The sequence below is a fragment of the Tarenaya hassleriana genome, unplaced genomic scaffold (genome assembly GCF_000463585.1).
Source record: "Tarenaya hassleriana unplaced genomic scaffold, ASM46358v1 Cleome35, whole genome shotgun sequence".
NCBI lineage: Eukaryota > Viridiplantae > Streptophyta > Magnoliopsida > Brassicales > Cleomaceae > Tarenaya > Tarenaya hassleriana.
This window is the reverse complement of record NW_010966617.1, coordinates 933,910-952,249: the sequence shown is the minus strand read 5'-3', so window position 1 is coordinate 952,249 and position 18,340 is coordinate 933,910. Positions and strand designations below refer to the sequence as shown.

Here is an 18,340-nt window from a genome sequence, read left to right as displayed (position 1 = left end):
GTTCGAGCCCTTATCGAGAAAGGGCTTTCCCACGTGGAGATCAGTTTCACGCCGTTCGAACCCTCCTCAGCCATCTGAATATCGAAATTAGCCTTGTCTTGTCTGTTAGGGGTTGTTGTCTTAATGCTTGGGATTGTTTGCGTTACACTACGTAATTCGTTTATATAATCATTTTTTCTTTGTTTTTTCTATATATGAAACATTGTTATTAAGGTTGATATCTATTAAAATTGATATATTTATATATCTTATCTATATCCTAATATTTTCGTTACATAAAAAGAAGGTGAATCTAATATCACTACAAACATCAAATGAGAAAAAGACACGTAAAAAAAAGGGATAGCTACTAAACAAATTTCTTATTAAGGTGGTGATGTTTTATATATTTCTATAAAAATGGTAAATAATAAATTTTTGGATAACTACTCAACAAATTTCTTATTAAGGTATCTTATCTATATAAAAAATGATTAATATTTATACATCTTATTTGTATCCTAATAGTCTGTTACTTAGAGAAGATAAGGGGAATCCAATACACTGCAAAAATCAAATGAGAAATCTGGACAACTACTAAACAAATTTCTTATCAAGGTGATAGTGTTTATATATATTTCTATAAAAATTTGAATAATATTTATATATTTTTATCTATATTCTAATATTTCTATTACTTGGAAAAAAGGTAAATCCAATTCACCGTAAATGCCACGTAAGAAAAAGACACGTTTACCAAAATTGGTCAAACTATCGACACTACTACACGTAAATGCACACCGTCCCATCTCATGTTCTTTTTGGGTCCAATTTCAAAACATTAAAGACTAAGGACGTTAAAGAGATATTAATAAATGTAACCCTAATTATCACTATTTGAGATATTTCTACTTTATTATCGTACATTTAGAATTCATTTAAAATTTCAAATCAGTTATAGATAACGAATCTGATTCGAAGTAATTTATTAAAAAAATAATGATCTTACCTTCAAGTATAACAACTTACCGTTTATTTTATTTATTTTACGAAATTAGGAGAACATAATTATTTTGGATTATTTTGATACATATATACATTTTACCCATGTTAAAACATAAATAATTACTGTCACGTTGAATTCTGCATGAGCTTGAATTCAAATTCAATCTTTGACAGCAGCATTGTTTTAGTTGGACCGGCACCATTGATATTTATTTGGACCGTCGTGGCCGACGATTAAAATTGATTTTACTAGCCATTAAAGCATAAAATATTCGGTTTTCTTACGTCATATATTTATGAGAAATTAACACTGAAGTGTTGATTTCAACAAAGATTGATTACATCGACAACAATCCAACGCATTCATGGTTCGGTCCAAACACAAATACAATATTGGACAGCGACATATATCATAAATATTTAAAATGTTCCCTTGAAACTAATTAATTCCCTATAATATTAAAATAAATAATATACATTTATTTTATTTTAGTCGAACATAAAGAATTAAATTTGGGTACGTAGACTATGCTACTGTTGAAATGTTTTTGCTCTTACTATGGTCACCCACGTAAAGCTGACTGTGGGACGAAAAATATGGGAAGATATGTTAATGAGACTAAAGTTTTATTCGAATCTTAAACCCGAATTCACTTTTTGAGGTTTGTTATAATTTATATCAAATTTAAAAGTACTCTACTACTAAAAAAATATTATTTGGATTGTAGATGAAACGCCTATAAATAATATAAGAGGTTTACCTATATTGCTTTATCATTACTTTTATAAATTAATTTCTATAATTTTAAATTAATGGGTAGCTTTTGACCAATATTTGAATTCTATATATATATATATAATGCAGAACTTAGCCAACACAATAGGAAAGGACAATATATTAAAATATACGTCACCTTTGAATGGTCTGACCACCAAGGTTTTAGCAATGGAACAGGAAATTAAGCGGAACTTTCACAATTTTTTGGAACAAAAAAAAAACAAATCTCACCAACCAAAGTGTGAAAAAATTACCAATTCAACGAGAAGGGAACAAAAATAACCAAAATTCCCCACTATATAAACATCGAAGATCAAAGCGAATATATGCTCACAACAGTCACGTTCACTAACCACAACAACAACGGTAAAAAAAAAAAGGAAAAAAATATGAAGTCGGTCCTGAGTGGGGCATTATAAAAAATACCCTTACTTTGTTATTTCTACTTCAAGACCTACCATTGTGACCATATGATCAATGTGACCGAAATATAGTGTGGTCACATATTGATCTCATTGTTCATAACGTTAAATTTATGATGTTTTAATCAAATGGTTAGTAAGATATACGAGGTATGAACATAATGAATTAGTGTGCTCACCATAAATTTAATGTTATGATCGATAAAATCAAAATGTGACCATACTATATTTCGGTCACATTGGTCACATGGTCACAAGGGTAGGTCTTGAAATAGAAATAGCAAATTAAAGGTATTTTTGATATAATGCCGTCCCGAGTCCAGCCCACTTGACATCTCTACTTTTTTATAATCCGAAAATTTACATAACATTTGGTCCATCTTTCAAAGAACGGACTCTCCAAATGAATGTTTGAATCTAGATTGGGAAAATGATTTATCCCACATTTTATCAGTTGAGCAATATTCTATCTTAAAAAGACTACTCGTTATTTTATAAAAAAAAAGACTACTCATTATTTCATAAAATGTTTAAACAATTCAAATTTCTATATTATAAAACATTATAGACATTATTCAATTTTTTTTCTCCACTCTCTAATTCTTAAAATGAGAGTTAACTGATATCGTGTTATATATTAAAGATTTATTGGAAGTTGAAAAAATTTGAATGTATGAGATTTTTTTTAGCGTGGGATTATATTTGACATTAATCATTGTAAATTTCTCTTAACAGAAGAGAGTTTTATCTAGAGTAAATTTTGTCATTGGAGGAAATTTATGTTTTGCATATGTTCTTGAGATGTACGGAAAAAAGAGAAGATGTTCTTTAGATATCTGGATATATAACACTAGATAAACCCGCAAACATTCAAGAGTTATATATCCAGATATCTATATTCAAAGTAGAGAATAAAAAAATGTAAAGATGTGTAAACATATAATAAAAAAACAAAAAGAATAACATTTCATCTCATTCGAGACATAGAGTGATAAAAACATTGAGAGATATGGAGATAACACGATTTAGCGATTGAACTTGAGCATGGCGAAGGCGGCGAGCCTCTCGACGTCAGGCATGACATGTTTGACGGCATCGTGGCCGCAGAACCTGTCGGCCCACTGGAAAAGCCCCGGTGTCTTGTCCGGATTCAGGAATTTGACGCCGGAAAATTTCTCGACGACGCGAAGTGGACTGAGCATTGACCCGAATCCGATGTCGATGAATCCGATGTTGTCTCCTCCGAAGAAATCTCTGCCGTTGCTGCATTTCTGGAAGGCTTCTTCCAAAAGGGACATACACCCTTGTAGCTTCTCCACCGCCGCTATTCTCTCCTCATCGTCTTTTGCTCCGGCGACACCATTGATGGATGTGTAGCACTACACGCATATGTATATATGTATATCGTAAGCTAAAAAGCTGCATATGATATGAATACATAGACAGAGACAGAAATTTTTTTTTTTTTTTTTTCCAACCGAATAGTTAGGGCTTACGTGTTCATCGATGTACATGTCCCAGAACCGAGCCACAGCACGATCGAACGGCTCGGACGGAAGGATGGCGGGATCGGACGACCATACTTCGTCCACGTACTGAACGATGTTGAGGGATTCGCAGATGGGTTTGCCGCCATGGATGAGAACAGGGATCTTCTTGTGGATAGGGTTGTATTTAAGGAGAAGCTCGCTTTTTGAGTTGAGAATGTCTTCCTCAAGAAACTCGTACTGTACGGACTTTAGGTTAAGAGCGATCCGAGCCCTCAGGACGAACGGGCTCGGCCACGCACCGATCAGCTTCACCTCGTTCGAACCGTTCCGAGCCATCTCGTCCGAACAAAGTTCTTGTTTTTTTTTGTTGTTGTAGTTTTCTTTAGTGCTCGTGAACTGATGCTTTTTTTTTGTGTGCACACTTTGTTTTTGGTGATTTGGCGATGTTTATATAGAGGGGAATTCAAAGTGTTTTGATTTAATATTTGATTCGAAAATTCCAAGAAATTGTGAAAGTTCGACTAAGTTTCGTGCCCATAAGTCCGGTTGGTCAGAAATCGCATCCCAATCACTAGACCACGAAGCCTTTTATTCATTTTGTATTATTTTACTTTGAAATTTGGTGCATTGTTACAAGTAAGACCATACATCAATTCTTTAGGTTTTCGCTAGAAATAAATACAATTAAATAATCTATTTAACAATATATTTATTCCCAAATTATTTAACAATACCAAGAGTCAAAAAGGGACAAATTATATGATATGATATATGTCTCTCTGTCCATCGTATTTGTGTTTGGACGCACTGCTAGGGTTTCGATTGTTGTTGGTTATGATCCCACACGTACGTACGTACATACATACATACACAGTAGCGGACCCAGAAAGTTTTTTCAAGGCGGACAACGAAACAATAATATATATATATATATATATAATAAAATTTTAATAAAAAATATCATCTAAAAAATGTTTAGCTTCAACAATTGAATTCTATGATTTCTTATTTTTAAAATATATTTATATAATTATATTTATAACTGTTTAAAATATATTTTTTGATAAAATAAACTAGACAATAATTCAAAAATTAAAAATTTAATGTATTATTGGTTGAATTTTTTTGAGTAAATTATTGGTGGAACTTTTACTACTATATTGAGATATTATTACAAAAAAAATTTAAAAGTTTATTTATTGTTTTCTTTACCAAATCAAATAAAATTAAATAAATATATAAATATATATAGATAAATTTATAAGTATAATAAATATATAAAAACAAATAAATAAAAAATAATAAAGATTATTTAAATTCATAGTTTTTATAAATATTTATTTTTAATTTTAACATTTTAATTTGATTATAATTGAATTGATAATATTTTTTTATTTGATTAAAAACAAAAGTAAAAAATTTGAAAATAGAAGATAACGAAAAAAAGGGGAAAAAAATAAAATACAATTTTTTTATTTGATTTGTTAACTAACATCACAAAATATATTAAAAAATAAAAATGGTGGAGTCCATAATAAATTCCAATGGTGGCATTATTATATTTTTTTTAAAATTTTATTAAACTATATAACTAATGTTCTTAAAAAAAAAAAACAGTCGGGGCCAGTGCCCCCACTTCTTCTAACGTAGATCCGGCCTTGTACATAAATACATACATACATTAATCGGCGGACCTAGATAGATAGGATGATTTATCGAAGGGGGCAGAATATTTTTAATATTCTAATATAGGGGACATTTTACATCTTTATTCAAAAAATTATAAAATTTATAAAGAAATTTAAAGATTATTAAATAAACAATGGGGGAAAGGACCCCATTCTAACGTACACGGGTCAGCCCATACATACATATATACATACATAGCGTAGCTATATAATAACCACACACAAAAACGAATATATCCAAACTTGTCATGTGGATTTTCATCTATATTCTCGGATGACCAAAAGGTTCGAAAACCAATAAAATATTTAATGTATATATGTCCAAACATTGATGAGGCCGCCGTCAATGTTTAACATTGAATTCATTTAGCTGATTCATGTATCTTGTAAACGTTACCAAAAATCTTTATGTTTCTCAAAATAATCATGTTATCATATTTTTATACACGACAAGTTGTTATCTAAATTTAGATGAATATAAAAGTAAATAGGTTTTTTTCGTAATTGATGTCTAATTAACTAATATTTTTTTATGGAATAATATTTAATTGGACATACCATCTCGAAATACTTTCGTAATTGATGTAATATTGCATTAAATGGAATGTAGTAGAATTAAAGATAATATTGTCGAATATAAAATTTAAACAATAGTTGGCTATATATAAATTTATATTTTTTCAACATCTATAATTTCGAGATTCTATTTCAAGAACTTATACTCACTATCCATGGTTTTTTCTACGTTTTGTTTATATTATTAACTAAAATTCATCTAGACGCCAAAAAATTAATAAAAGAGTAAGAAATGGGTACAAGTGAACATATTAATTTCATATTTCTTGAAACTATTTTTATTGGTAATCACAAACGAGTTAGTATACAATTTTAATATATATACATATAACAAAAATATAAAAAAATAGCAATATATCAAGATCAAGATCGACTTAATTCCAAATTTATATGTATGGATTATAATATATCTGTTGAACTGAATATGAACTAAATATTTAAATAACCAGTTTGACTCATTGCAATCTTACACAAATACAAGTTACCACATAGTAATTTCTTTCTATTTTGGTAATTTCATGTTATCGATAAGAGAAAATATGCTAAATTTTAAAATGAGTCATGTGATTTATTACATGAGAAAAACGACACGTTTAGGTGTCATATGATTTATTAGATCCCAAACCATACAATAAAAGAAACAAAAGAACAACATTTAGTCTCATTAGAAGCATATGTCGCGCGATAAGCATAGATCGGAACTAAGTTAAGTTTCTTTATTTAACGGTTGAACTTGAGCATGGCGAAGGCGGCGAGCCTCTCGACGTCAGGCATGACATGTTTGACGGCCTCGTGGCCGCAGAACCTGTCGGCCCACCGGAAAAGCCCCGGTGTCTTGTCCGGATTCAGGAATTTGACGCCTGAAAATTTCTCGACGACGCGAAGTGGACTGAGCATTGACCCGAATCCGATGTCGATGAATCCGATGTTGTCTCCTCCGAAGAAATCTCTGCCATTGCTGCATTTCTGGAAGGCGTCTTCCAAAAGGGACATACACCCTTGTAGCTTCTCCACCGCCGCTATTCTCTCCTCGTCCTCTTTTGCTCCGGCGACGCCATTAATGGATGTGTAGCACTACACACATATGTATATATGTATATCGTAAGTTAAAGAGCTGCATATGATATGAATACATAGACAGAGACAGAAATGTTTTTTCTTTTTTTTAAAAAAATCAGATAGCTAGGGCTTACGTGTTCATCGATGTACATGTCCCAGAACCGAGCCACGGCACGATCGAACGGCTCGGACGGAAGGATGGCGGGATCGGACGACCATACTTCGTCCACGTACTGAACGATGTTGAGGGATTCGCAGATGGGTTTGCCGCCATGGATGAGAACAGGGATTTTCTTGTGGATAGGGTTGTATTTAAGGAGAAGCTCGCTCTTTGAGTTGAGAATGTCTTCCTCAAGAAACTCGTACTGTACGAACTTTAGGTTAAGTGCGATCCGAGCCCTCAGGACGAATGGGCTCGGCCACGCTCCGATAAGCTTCACGTCGTTCGAACCGTTCTGAGCCATCTCGTCTGACCCAACCTTTCGTTTTTTCGCCATTGTTGTTGTTGTTGTGGTTACTGAACGTGGCTGTTGTGTGAACATATTATGCTTTTTGTGCATATTATTGGTTTTGGTGTTTATATCGATGTGTTCTTCTCTCTCTCTTTTTTTTTGGTTGAATATCGATGTGATCTTCGATGTTTATATAGAGGCGAATTTTGGTTATTTTTGTTCCCTTCTCGTTGAATTGGTAAAATTTTCGCACTTTAGTTGGTGAGATTTGTTTTTTATTCCAAGAAATTGTGAAAGTTCCACTTAATTTCCTGTTTCATTACTAAAAAATTGGTGGTCATACCATTCAAAGGTAACATATTTTTTTATTATTTCCTGGTTCGTTATTAATATATTGTCCTTTTCCTATTTTGTTGGCTAAGTTTTGCATTATATATTTATATATAGAATTCAAATATTGGTCAAAATTTACCCATTAATTTTAAATCATAGAAAATAATTTATATAAGGGACATTATCTTTTTATTATAAAAAAAAAGTTATGATAATTAAAGAGTAATGTAGATAAATCTCTTATATTACTTATAGGCGTTTCCTCTACAATCCAAATAATATTTTTTTTAGTGGTAGACTTTTAAATTTGATATTAATTATAACAAACCTCAAAAAGTGAATTCACGTTTAAGATTCGAATAAAACTTTAATATCATTAATATATCTTCTCATATTTTTCGTTCCACAGTCAGCTTTACGTGGGTGACCATATATATAGTAAGAGCAAAAGCATTTCAACAGTAGGATTGTCTAACCAAATTTAATTCTTAATGTTTGACTGGAATAAAATAAATGGTACATTATTTTTTAATATTCATAGGGAATTAATTAGTTTCAAGGGAACATTTTAAATATGTATGATATATGTCGCTGTCCAATATTGTATTTGTGTTTGGACCGAACCATGAAGTGTTGCATTGTTGTTGATGTACTCGATCTTTGTTAAAATCAACACTTCAGTGTTAATATCTCGTAAATATTTGACGTAAGAAAACATAATATTTTATGATTTAATTGTCGGCCACGACGGTCCAAATTAATATCAATGGGTGCCGGTCCAACTAAAACAAATGGTTCTGTCAAAGTTTGAATTTGAATTCAAGCTCATGCATGAATCCAACGTGATAGTAATTATTTATGGTTAACATGGTAAAATCTATTTATATATATTTATCAAAATAATCCAAAATAATTATGTTATTTTTATTTTGTAAAATAAATATAATAAACGAGAAGGTAAAATCTTTATTATTTTTTATAAATTACTTCGAATCAGATTCGTTATCTATAACTAATTTGAAAATCTAAATGAATTCATGAAAACTATGGTTCATATGTATAATTTCCATTTACACAACTCATAAAAAAAAAAATATCACTCATGTAATAGATGATGGGTGAATGGGTGTGGCCTTCTCATTGGATAATGGGTTTGAACTTTCTTGGTCTTTGTTGCTTTGTATTAATCAGACAACGCCGTTAAGTAATGAATTTGACAAAAAACTTATGGTTATAAAATATTCAGTACAATTGTTTTTCCTTATGGGTCTTGGTCCATATCTGGACTCCTATTCTCTCTCTATACGTATATATGTATGTATATATATTCTTCCCTGTCGAATTCTTGATTTTCAAACATGGAAACGTACAAAAGGGAAAAAAGGAAACAAACATTATAGCACGTTTTAAAATGTGCAAAAGGTAGTTGAAGGAAAAAAAGAAGTGGAATATGTAGTTGGGAGGCGTGCGTATGCAATGTACGTACTCCCCGTCAAACAATGACGTAAGAGTCAAAGAAGGTATATTATATGTATTAGTTAGTATATGCAATGTACGTACTCTCCCGTCAAATAATGACGTAAGAGTCGAAGAATAAAAAGATGCACCAGCCGGGAATCGAACCCGGGTCTGTACCGTGGCAGGGTACTATTCTACCACTAGACCACTGGTGCAATTGATGGGATGCAGCCCAACAAAATTTAGAGAAAACGTAATACTTCATCATTCTCCCAAAGACAAGATAGTGTGGCAAAAACCAGACAACATATACAACGGTTGGAAACTAGTTCTTTTACAGAAACAGAGTTCAATACAACTGTTTTTCTCGTACCACTGATCACCTATCATCTGCTGTTCTGCATCAGAGTTAAAAACATCACACTGGAATGTATTTGAGCAGCAGCATCTTGTCTTGCCTTCTGAGAAGCTATTGAAGCACCCGGGCCAGCCGGAAAGTTTCTGCTTCACAGACACTGCCCACGATCCTACACATAAAGCCCGTGAAACCTTGCTGAGTGATCATGGAAAAGTGTGAGCTTTGTTAAAAGAAAAAAGACAGTAACCTATGAAAATAAATACCATTTCCAAAGGGCGGAGAAGAATGATCTTCTACTTAAACCTCTCCCCAATCAGTGCTCTCAAAGTGCCTGATAATATATGTCGATCGATCACAGATAAGGATGGGACTAACATTTGTTTCTTTGAGATCATAAATCTCCTTTGTTATTATTACCTGACGGTTCAGGAGCTTCGGGTCAGGCTTCAGATGATTCCGCAGAATCGGCAACTTGATATCGATAAGATGAACTTCAGTTCAGACCCACCAGCTACTTTGTTTCAGCATGATCATTATCCACAAGGTAATTCTCTATTATCTCATCAACACTATCCAAACTGGTATCTGAATTGCCTCTCTTGTATTTTGTATCAATGAAAAAGTCGTAGATTTCTTTATCTGCAGCTAAACCTTCTCTTTTCATCTGTTCGAAAAGTTCTCTCGCCTCCGCAAATTTCTTCCTTTTGAAGAATCCTTTAATGAGAGCACCATATGTGCTAGCTGAGGCACAAAACCCCTTGTCTATCATTTCTTTGTACAGAAACCACGCCTCTTTCATATTCCTAGCTTTGCAATGACCTTTTATTAAAATCTCATATGTGTTATTGTCAGGTATCACTCCACGAGAACACATACCCTTATAAACCAAAGTTGCAGCTCGCATGTCGTTTCTAATGCAGTACTGCTTCATGAGAGAATTATATGTGATTGCATTAGGCACTATACCTTTTCCCAGCATCCAATCCAGAAGCCTCTCCCCATCTTTCAACATACCATGCAAACAAAAACCATTCATTAAAACATTGAATGTGACTACAGTAGGTTGAATTCCTCTCCCAAGCATCTCCCTCAATAGCTCATGAGCCTTAGCCATATCCCCTGCTTTACAATAGGCATCCATTACCGTTGTATAAGTGACAACGTCTGCATTGAGTCCAGCAGCTTCAATTTCTTCCACAAGTTTAATCGCCTCCTCAATACTCCCTGATTTACATAGACCGTTGACAATGGAGTTATAAGTGCAAATATTTGGCTGGAGACCAATTTTGCACATTTCATGGAGAAGATCATTTGCTGTCTCTAACTCCCCCTGTTTACAGAGCCCGTCGATTAGTGTGGTATATGTGATAACATTTGGGGAGCATCCAATCTGAATCATGTGATTGTGGAGGCTAAATGCTTCTTTAATCTCACCAGCCTTGCAATACCCACTAATAAGTTCGGCAAAGGTAACTCCATCCGGTTCTAAACCCCTGCTAAGCATTTGATGGAATAATTTACCAGCCTCCACCATCTTGCCAATCTGACAAAACCCTGATATTAGAGCAGTGTATGTCAAAGCATCTGGGGAAACACCCAGATTCTGCATCTCATGGAATATTTTGTGGGCAGTCTGAATATCCCCTCTCTTGCAGAAACCGTCAATAAGAGTTGTATAAACAACAGCATCAGGAAATATTCCCAGGCCTGTCATCTCTCTAAATGTCTTCTCCGCTTCGCCTAGTTTACCAGTTCGACAAAGCAAAAGAATTATGCTACTGTAGGTATAAGAATTAGGCTTCAATCCCTTCAGTTGCATCTCTTCTACGAGCTTCCAAATCTTCTCAAGTTCACCAACTTCACAGTATCCATTTATTATGGTACTGTAACTTATTACATCAGGTATGTAGCCCTTCAACTCCAAAATCAGGAGTAAATGGTGGGCTTCTCTTATTTTCCCGAGAAGACAAATAGAATGAATAATAATGTTGTAGGAAACGACATTCCAACAAACACCCACTTCAGGGAATTCACGGAATACTACAATTGCTGAAGCAGGTTTATTGCAGTCCTTTGAAAGCCGGCTAAGATACAAGTTGCAGGAATCAACAGAGATAACCAATCCGTAGTTCAACATCTTCTCAAAGACCTTTCTTGCTTCATGGAGCAGTCCAACTTCAACGAGAACTTGAAAGAAAACGTCAAATACATGGGGATCAGAACCCCAGTCCTTGTAGGTGTATATCAAAAGGTCGAAAAAATGTTTAAAAGAACCACTAACATCTGACTTTGGTTTTTCCCAAAAACCTCTTATAAAAGAATGAGCCACCTTGAAATCCTTTGAAAATACAGCTAGCTGAATGACAATGCAGAGAGCTTCAAGGTTCGAGTCTCTGCGAAAGCATGCCCAGTTAAAGAAATCCAGAACCAAACCGTAATCACTCTTAATCTTCATCAGAACCCAAATCAAGTGATCAGGCCTGAACTTGGACTCATAACGCTGTAAGCTTCGTCTAAGGGGCTCAGCCCGACGCAGCTTTATGACATTGGTAATTTGGTGGACCAGTTCAGTGTCTCTGACAGAAGGTTTCTTCGGTGAATAATTAGGGAATGGTCTCGTATCAGTGGATCTAGAAAAACTGAATCCTCGACATAAAAGTCTAGCCTTGGGGGCATGTCGGAAAGACCGATCGGACAAGACTTGAACGTAACTTCTGAAGCCAGAGATGGCACCTCTCTTCATCTTCATCATTGGAACCCATTGTCACAAAGGACAAGAACTCTTGGATGACAATGCAGCAACAAGAACTTCCCATGTCGGAAAACAGAAAAAGTTGGAAAGCTTCATCCCTCCATCATAATCCCAACAAGCCGGGAACCTCATAAACCATGAAAAAGAGACAGCCGAGTCCTGAGAAAAAACATTACATGTCTTTCAACTCCATGCCGCAAACTACTTTCTCATAGTCATTCCGTCGAACACGTTATGAGCGATCCTTACCACTGGAAAACAGCGAACAGACCCAAGTGAAATAGGAAAAAAAGAGAACCCTTTACTCAATCTCACGTAGACTCAAAATCACAGCATAAAACCCATCAAAATTTGTAGGTTCAGGCCTGCTGCAGATTCCGACATGGAACAAACACCACAACAAGGACAAGCAAAGCGGGAAAACCCAAATTCGATTGGGAATAAGAAGATTACGGTAACATACCCATTACCTATATAAAGGAAGAGAATGTGTTGTTTCCTGCTATTACAATGGCTCTCTCAGTTTCTTTAAAAGTGATGCAGCAGTTCATGCAATGATGCAAATATCGTATTCGTCTCACGCCGCCCGGAAGAAAACATCGACTCATGACCCGGTCGGTACCTGTATAACACGGGGGCTTGTTTCTCGTCTCGAGCCCAGAAGAAAACACCGTGTCGTTTCCATTATTCATTAACGGAAACCGTGTTGTTCTCAATGTGAAGTATTCAGAAACGAGTTAAATTAAAGGGACGATTTCATTATGGAGCCAGCCAACAAGACGTCTCTGCTGCTTTTCTACATCGCAAAACTATCATTGCAGTCCTCTCCCTCCATTGTATAAATGGCTACATACATACATATATATATATATATATAGTTCTGTACATACAGAGATCTAACAGTTAGGACCAAAAAAAATTGCAGGGTATGGAGAAAGGTCATCTCATGTTGCAGCATTGAGGCTTGCCAAGTCGAAGAAGCTTATCCCACATGCAAAGCATCTGGCGAGGAGACTGGTAATGGGCAGTGTAGTAGTCCTGGACGCATCCGAACTGGCAGAACTTGAGGCTGTGAACCATTTCGACCGGTCTGCTCTCGTTGAACTTCTCCACCCACATTCCCATGCTCACGTCTTCCATCTTGAACAGCTGCCATTTTCAAGAATCTCAATCTTGTCAATCTCTCCAAGAAGAAAAGCTTCAATCTTTTTTTTTTTGTATTCTGACTCTTAACTTACCCGCAATCTCTGCTCTTCAAACTCCTCGACGATGAACTGAGCAATATCGTATGACAATATGTAGCCAGGACCATTTGCATATGGAGGGTAGTACTCTTCTGGCCATTCCTGTGTCACACACAGTTAAAGAAATGTACTTGAAGAACATGATATACTATACAGACAACCCGAGAAGTGATCTCCTGATATTGACGAGCTTGTCCTGCGGTGTTAAGTGTCATACCTCGTATCTCACTGCCCATTTCCCTGAACGAAGAGGCCTGTGGTAGAAATTTATGTTTCCGATATATAGATTTTGTTCCTTAACTTTTTTTGCTTCCTCAATGACAGCGTCCAAGCGGACAAACGTGTCGTCGTCACATTTCATGATGTACTTCGCTGCCACAGTTCGAACCTACAATGTCCCGTATAAACCAAACAGATTGCATAAACTATAAAAAAACTCAACTTTGAAAAAAAAATAAGAGATGATAAGGTTGTCTTTACCCCGTATTCGCAGATGGCAACAGTCTTTAGCACAACAAGGTCATAATGATCCATGTAGGGAACCATAACAATATCACCAAAATACTCTGCTTCTTTCTTTAGCTCCACGTTTACTTCCTTTCTTGCATGCTGCCAAGAAATCAGAATAGAAAAATAATTAACCCGGATCATAAATCTTGCACAACACCAGCTTGTTTTCGAGAATCATTCTTACCATTGCCACGAAAAAACGGGCTACTGCTTTCGATGACTTGATTAGCTTGTTCTGCATCCAGGATTTCCTCACGGCCATTCTCTCGGCAAAGTGGTTGCCAGCAGAAAGAATGCCAATGAACATCTCAACAGGTCCTTCGGGTAGTGGAGGGGCTTTCCATATGGTTTGCATCTCGAGATGCTTTTGTGGAGCAAAACTCGGGTTGTTAGAGGGCAATGATGCAGCAAATATAGATTGAACGTCAATGTCACCCTTGATCGCTAAGCCAGTGGCATCCTCAAGAACAAATCCCTGAAACCATCACAGTTCATTGTTAAACCTCGCCATTAACAAAATCAGGAAAGCTCAGAGAATGAAAGTGAGAAGCTTTTGTCAGATAATATCACTCACGGTTCTGTAGGGGAAAGAGGTAATGTGTCTTCCATCAATGCTGACATGGTAACCTTCCATTCCAGCTCGAAGGGTGAGAACAAAGAGCTTCCCTTCTGAAAAAGGGTATGGCCAAGCATGTGTTGCCTTCTTCGTCCGACCAATCAGTCTGTTCAACCACCATGAAGCCTTTGATTCCTCGGACCCATCATCATCTTCTCTCATCCATCTTTCACATTTCACCTCTCCATCAACTTCACCAAACCCGGAAACCAATTTTGCATTTTTATCATCAGTGAAATGCTTGCTATTCATGCGATTTTAGGATTAAAAAACGAACCTTTAGCGAACAAACATGCATAAACAAATCAAACGTTGACGATTCAAGTCTATATTCAAATGCGAGGTCAAATTAATCAACCATAAGTCAATGAATCGACCCATCATAATCGAATCCAGAATTGTTGAATAGTAAGTGCATACCGGTTTCGTCATCGTCCTTAGATTCGCGTCCATCGCAGCGTAAAGCGGTAGCCCATTGCATGCGGTAGCAAGTGTTCTGCTCAATCACCGGTTTCCCACTCCAGTCACCCTTAATCCTCGGGTTGAAATGGAGGATCCGAGGCGGATCTTCGCCGTCCACCGTCTTCAAACCCTGCAACTCCATCATGAACTGGGTCACCATCGCCGAACCGTCTCCTTCCTTCACGACCGTAATCGTCGGGTCGTGCTCGGCGTGTGCCCAATGGGGCGTAGCCACTACGGTGATGTGAGAGCCTAAGGTCAGGCCGCACGGCAGTACCATGATCCGGCTCCGGTTCACGAACTCCGACCCTGATACAGTGATCGAATCTGGGCATTTCTCGGTTTGGCTTTTTGTTGGGATTTTCGCCTCCTGGAGCTTGATCAAACCCGATTCGAGCTCATCCCACATTTTCAACCCAACAGAAATTGCTTCCTTTGCTGTTTTGTCAAAGCTGGAGAATTCATCCGCGGTTCTACCGCGGCTGTCAAAAATGCTCGCATTAACGAAAATATCAGAGACTGTCTTGAACTCCCGCACTCGCCGCTCAGATGACCGGAACTGGGCCCGACCGCGGTCCTTCAAAGCACGAAGCGGGTCTTCTTCGACAGCCCAGTTTGCTTCTGAGTCAACACGCATCTGTCCGGGCAATGCTTCGACAATGGCGGAAGCCGAAGACTCGCCGGAGGCGAACGATGAGCCGGGCCCGGTTCTGAAAACGAGTGGGATCTCAAGGCTCATGCAGAGAAAATAAAACAAGAGAACAGCCACCAGGAACTGAACCAGACCGAATCGACTCAGAGAGACGGAATAGTCGAGTTTGGGCTTCTTCATTGGTCGAGGGAAGCGAAGAAAACGAAGTAATTTTTTCAGCGGAGAAGGAAGAAACCAAACCCTAGAAGTAATTTGGAGGATGGAGAAGACGGAGAAGGAAGAGGACATCTACTGATGAACTAGAAAATTCCGATGAACCATGAATGCCATTAATGGGAGGAAGAAATTTGAGGATTCAAAAGGCCAAACCTTTATTTGAAAAAAAAATAATCTTTCTTCGAACTTTTGAGGCAATAAGGACACAAAAGATTTGCACTGAAACGCTGTACTCCGCGTTTTGCGAGGTCGGAAACCGGCGCATGAACATGGAAAAGCCAGTCGCCATCTAAACGCCGTCGTTTTCACTTTGCTATCGCTTGGAATTTAAAAATAAAATAAAATAATGTCATATATTTTTTCACCAACCACAAGGATTATAAATAATATTTTTTTTTGTATGATTATAAATAATAAATTTATTCCTCTAAGAGGCTTTATACCTGATTTTTTTCTATTTGTATCCAACTTCCATAATAAATACAATTTTTTATTTAATTAACTGAAAACATCCTTTTTGGTAAAGACTGGAAACTGGTGTGATGTTTTGGCATTTATTATTCTTGGACCAATATAATAGTTTTCAAAATATATGTGTATACTGTATACTGTAATGATTAGAAAGGGATATAGCCAGGTAGATTTCGAGGGGATACATAACATACACCTCACATTCCAAATAAATATTTTTATTAATTCGTTTCTCTAATCATTTTTTAATTAAATTAAAAAAATGTATTTGTCTTTATTTCCTATATTGAGGAATTGGAGTGACCACATAGCCATGGTGTCGTCGGCTACTCTCACTTTTTGCTCGGTTGTTTCACATCCCCTTTATCGTTGTCCAATGTCTTTTAGTCCGGTTTTTAAATTATCTTCGTTATAAAAATATCATTAACTGTAGAATGGTATATAATAACGTTATAAAAATCTATAATTTATGCCTAACGTCTTCAACAAAAAATTTTCTGATTTATATTTTTTTTGAATAATTGGGTATCTTGGAGTAAGTTTCAAAGTAATCTCAGAATATAAACAAATTCTGTGATTAGAATTATACTCTTTTCTTAACTTGAAATTCGAATTTGGATTGGAAGAGACATTTTACCAAATTGGTTTAATTTAGATTTATTAGAATTACGTCTCTATTTCACCCGTTGATCTACCAAATTGGGTTAATTTAGATTTATTATAAAGATCCATTAATTTTAATTTTAAACAAAAATAATATTTAAATTTAAATTTTAAAATGGAACAATATCTTTTATATAATCAATATATACAAACTTTACGCTATATAAAATTTTATTTACTAAATTTTTTAATTAAAAAACAAACTGATAATCTAAAAAAATCTCATTGATTAATAGATTACAAATGTGATTAAATTTTCATATACAATGATAAATTTAATCAATAAAATTATATTTAAGAATAAGATCTGTATATAAATTATTATATAAAGGAAGATACATATGGATTATAAAATTCTAAATATCAAAATAAAATATAAATATTTATATAAATTTTAAATATCACATATAATAAATTTGTATAAATTTTTAGGTTTTGATTGTTAGATTTGAGATTGTATAATCTATATATGTATTTTCCAAAATTAGTAAATTTTTATAATAAATTTAAAGTACAATGTCTCCTAGAGTAAGTAACATAGTTGATGTATGTGTTTTTTCAAAATTAATAATTCATGGACTGTTATAACAAATTTAAAGTAGAAGATTTTTTAATAAATTATATAATTGATGCTTTTATTTTATAATTTATAATGGATGAATTTTTATAAGAAATTTAAAATAGAATTTTTCAAGTGACTTAGATAGTTGATTTTTTAAAATTTTTTCCTGCTTTTATGAATATTTTTTAATAAAAATGGAACCACCTTAATTTCAGGTTTTTCATTCATTTCGCCTGCTTTTTGATTTGGGGGGTAATGTTTTCAGTCAGAACACAAACACATAGATTAAGGTTAGTTAATAATATTTTGATTTTATCTTAATAATAAAGGAAGTCCAATTGGGCCCACGTTGTGTCGTTCCTTTGAAGTTCGAACGCATTTGTATAGTAGGAAGCCCATTAAGAATTGGGCCCATCCAAATTGGACCATTAAGACTTTGGGTTTCGGATGGTCCAAGTTTCTAACGTCTGATAGTTCATATTTGATCGCTGTTCAGACAAGAAGAGTTTATGTCAGATGATCATACAACTTAAAGGAATTGAGATTCTTCTTATATATATACATACATACATATATACACCCCCCCCCCCCAAC

General features: G+C 35.1%; 4 protein-coding genes, 1 non-coding gene and 1 pseudogene across 7 annotated transcripts; all 6 read right to left on the bottom strand.

Annotated features, from left to right (window-relative positions):
* Positions 1 to 117, bottom strand: part of LOC104822086 — a 1,026-nt pseudogene extending 909 nt beyond the window's left edge.
* Positions 118 to 3,078: 2,961 nt separating this feature from the next.
* Positions 3,079 to 4,076, bottom strand: LOC104822085 (glutathione S-transferase U11-like). Its single transcript, XM_010553184.2, has 2 exons — positions 3,681 to 4,076; positions 3,079 to 3,563 (listed from the first exon to the last, which is right to left on the bottom strand). The coding sequence occupies exons 1-2, from the start codon at positions 4,008 to 4,010 to the stop codon at positions 3,210 to 3,212; spliced, it is 684 nt and encodes a 227-aa protein (XP_010551486.1). The 5' UTR covers positions 4,011 to 4,076; the 3' UTR covers positions 3,079 to 3,209.
* A 2,405-nt stretch (positions 4,077 to 6,481) lies between these two features.
* Positions 6,482 to 7,612, bottom strand: LOC104822084 (glutathione S-transferase U11-like). Its single transcript, XM_010553183.1, has 2 exons — positions 7,132 to 7,612; positions 6,482 to 7,012 (listed from the first exon to the last, which is right to left on the bottom strand). The coding sequence occupies exons 1-2, from the start codon at positions 7,555 to 7,557 to the stop codon at positions 6,659 to 6,661; spliced, it is 780 nt and encodes a 259-aa protein (XP_010551485.1). The 5' UTR covers positions 7,558 to 7,612; the 3' UTR covers positions 6,482 to 6,658.
* A 1,772-nt stretch (positions 7,613 to 9,384) lies between these two features.
* TRNAG-GCC lies at positions 9,385 to 9,455 on the bottom strand. The gene has a single exon. It is a non-coding gene; the product is annotated as a tRNA-Gly (tRNA).
* Positions 9,456 to 9,513: 58 nt separating this feature from the next.
* On the bottom strand, positions 9,514 to 13,015 carry LOC104822081 (pentatricopeptide repeat-containing protein At1g05670, mitochondrial). Of its 3 annotated transcripts, none has more exons than XM_010553181.1 (4): positions 12,814 to 13,015; positions 10,016 to 12,509; positions 9,862 to 9,929; positions 9,514 to 9,767 (listed from the first exon to the last, which is right to left on the bottom strand). In XM_010553181.1, exon 2 carries the CDS (start codon positions 12,348 to 12,350, stop codon positions 10,110 to 10,112), a length of 2,241 nt encoding a protein of 746 aa, XP_010551483.1. In that variant the 5' UTR covers positions 12,351 to 12,509; positions 12,814 to 13,015; the 3' UTR covers positions 9,514 to 9,767; positions 9,862 to 9,929; positions 10,016 to 10,109. The 3 variants fall into 3 exon arrangements, with proteins under 3 accessions (XP_010551483.1, XP_010551481.1, XP_010551482.1); XM_010553179.1 differs by having other exon boundaries at positions 10,016 to 12,601; positions 12,821 to 13,015; XM_010553180.1 differs by having other exon boundaries at positions 12,821 to 13,015.
* A 72-nt stretch (positions 13,016 to 13,087) lies between these two features.
* Positions 13,088 to 16,296, bottom strand: LOC104822083 (hydroxyproline O-galactosyltransferase GALT4-like). Its single transcript, XM_010553182.2, has 7 exons — positions 15,141 to 16,296; positions 14,679 to 14,911; positions 14,289 to 14,579; positions 14,075 to 14,203; positions 13,812 to 13,982; positions 13,589 to 13,696; positions 13,088 to 13,499 (listed from the first exon to the last, which is right to left on the bottom strand). The coding sequence occupies exons 1-7, from the start codon at positions 16,120 to 16,122 to the stop codon at positions 13,290 to 13,292; spliced, it is 2,124 nt and encodes a 707-aa protein (XP_010551484.1). The 5' UTR covers positions 16,123 to 16,296; the 3' UTR covers positions 13,088 to 13,289.
* Positions 16,297 to 18,340: the final 2,044 nt, after the last annotated feature.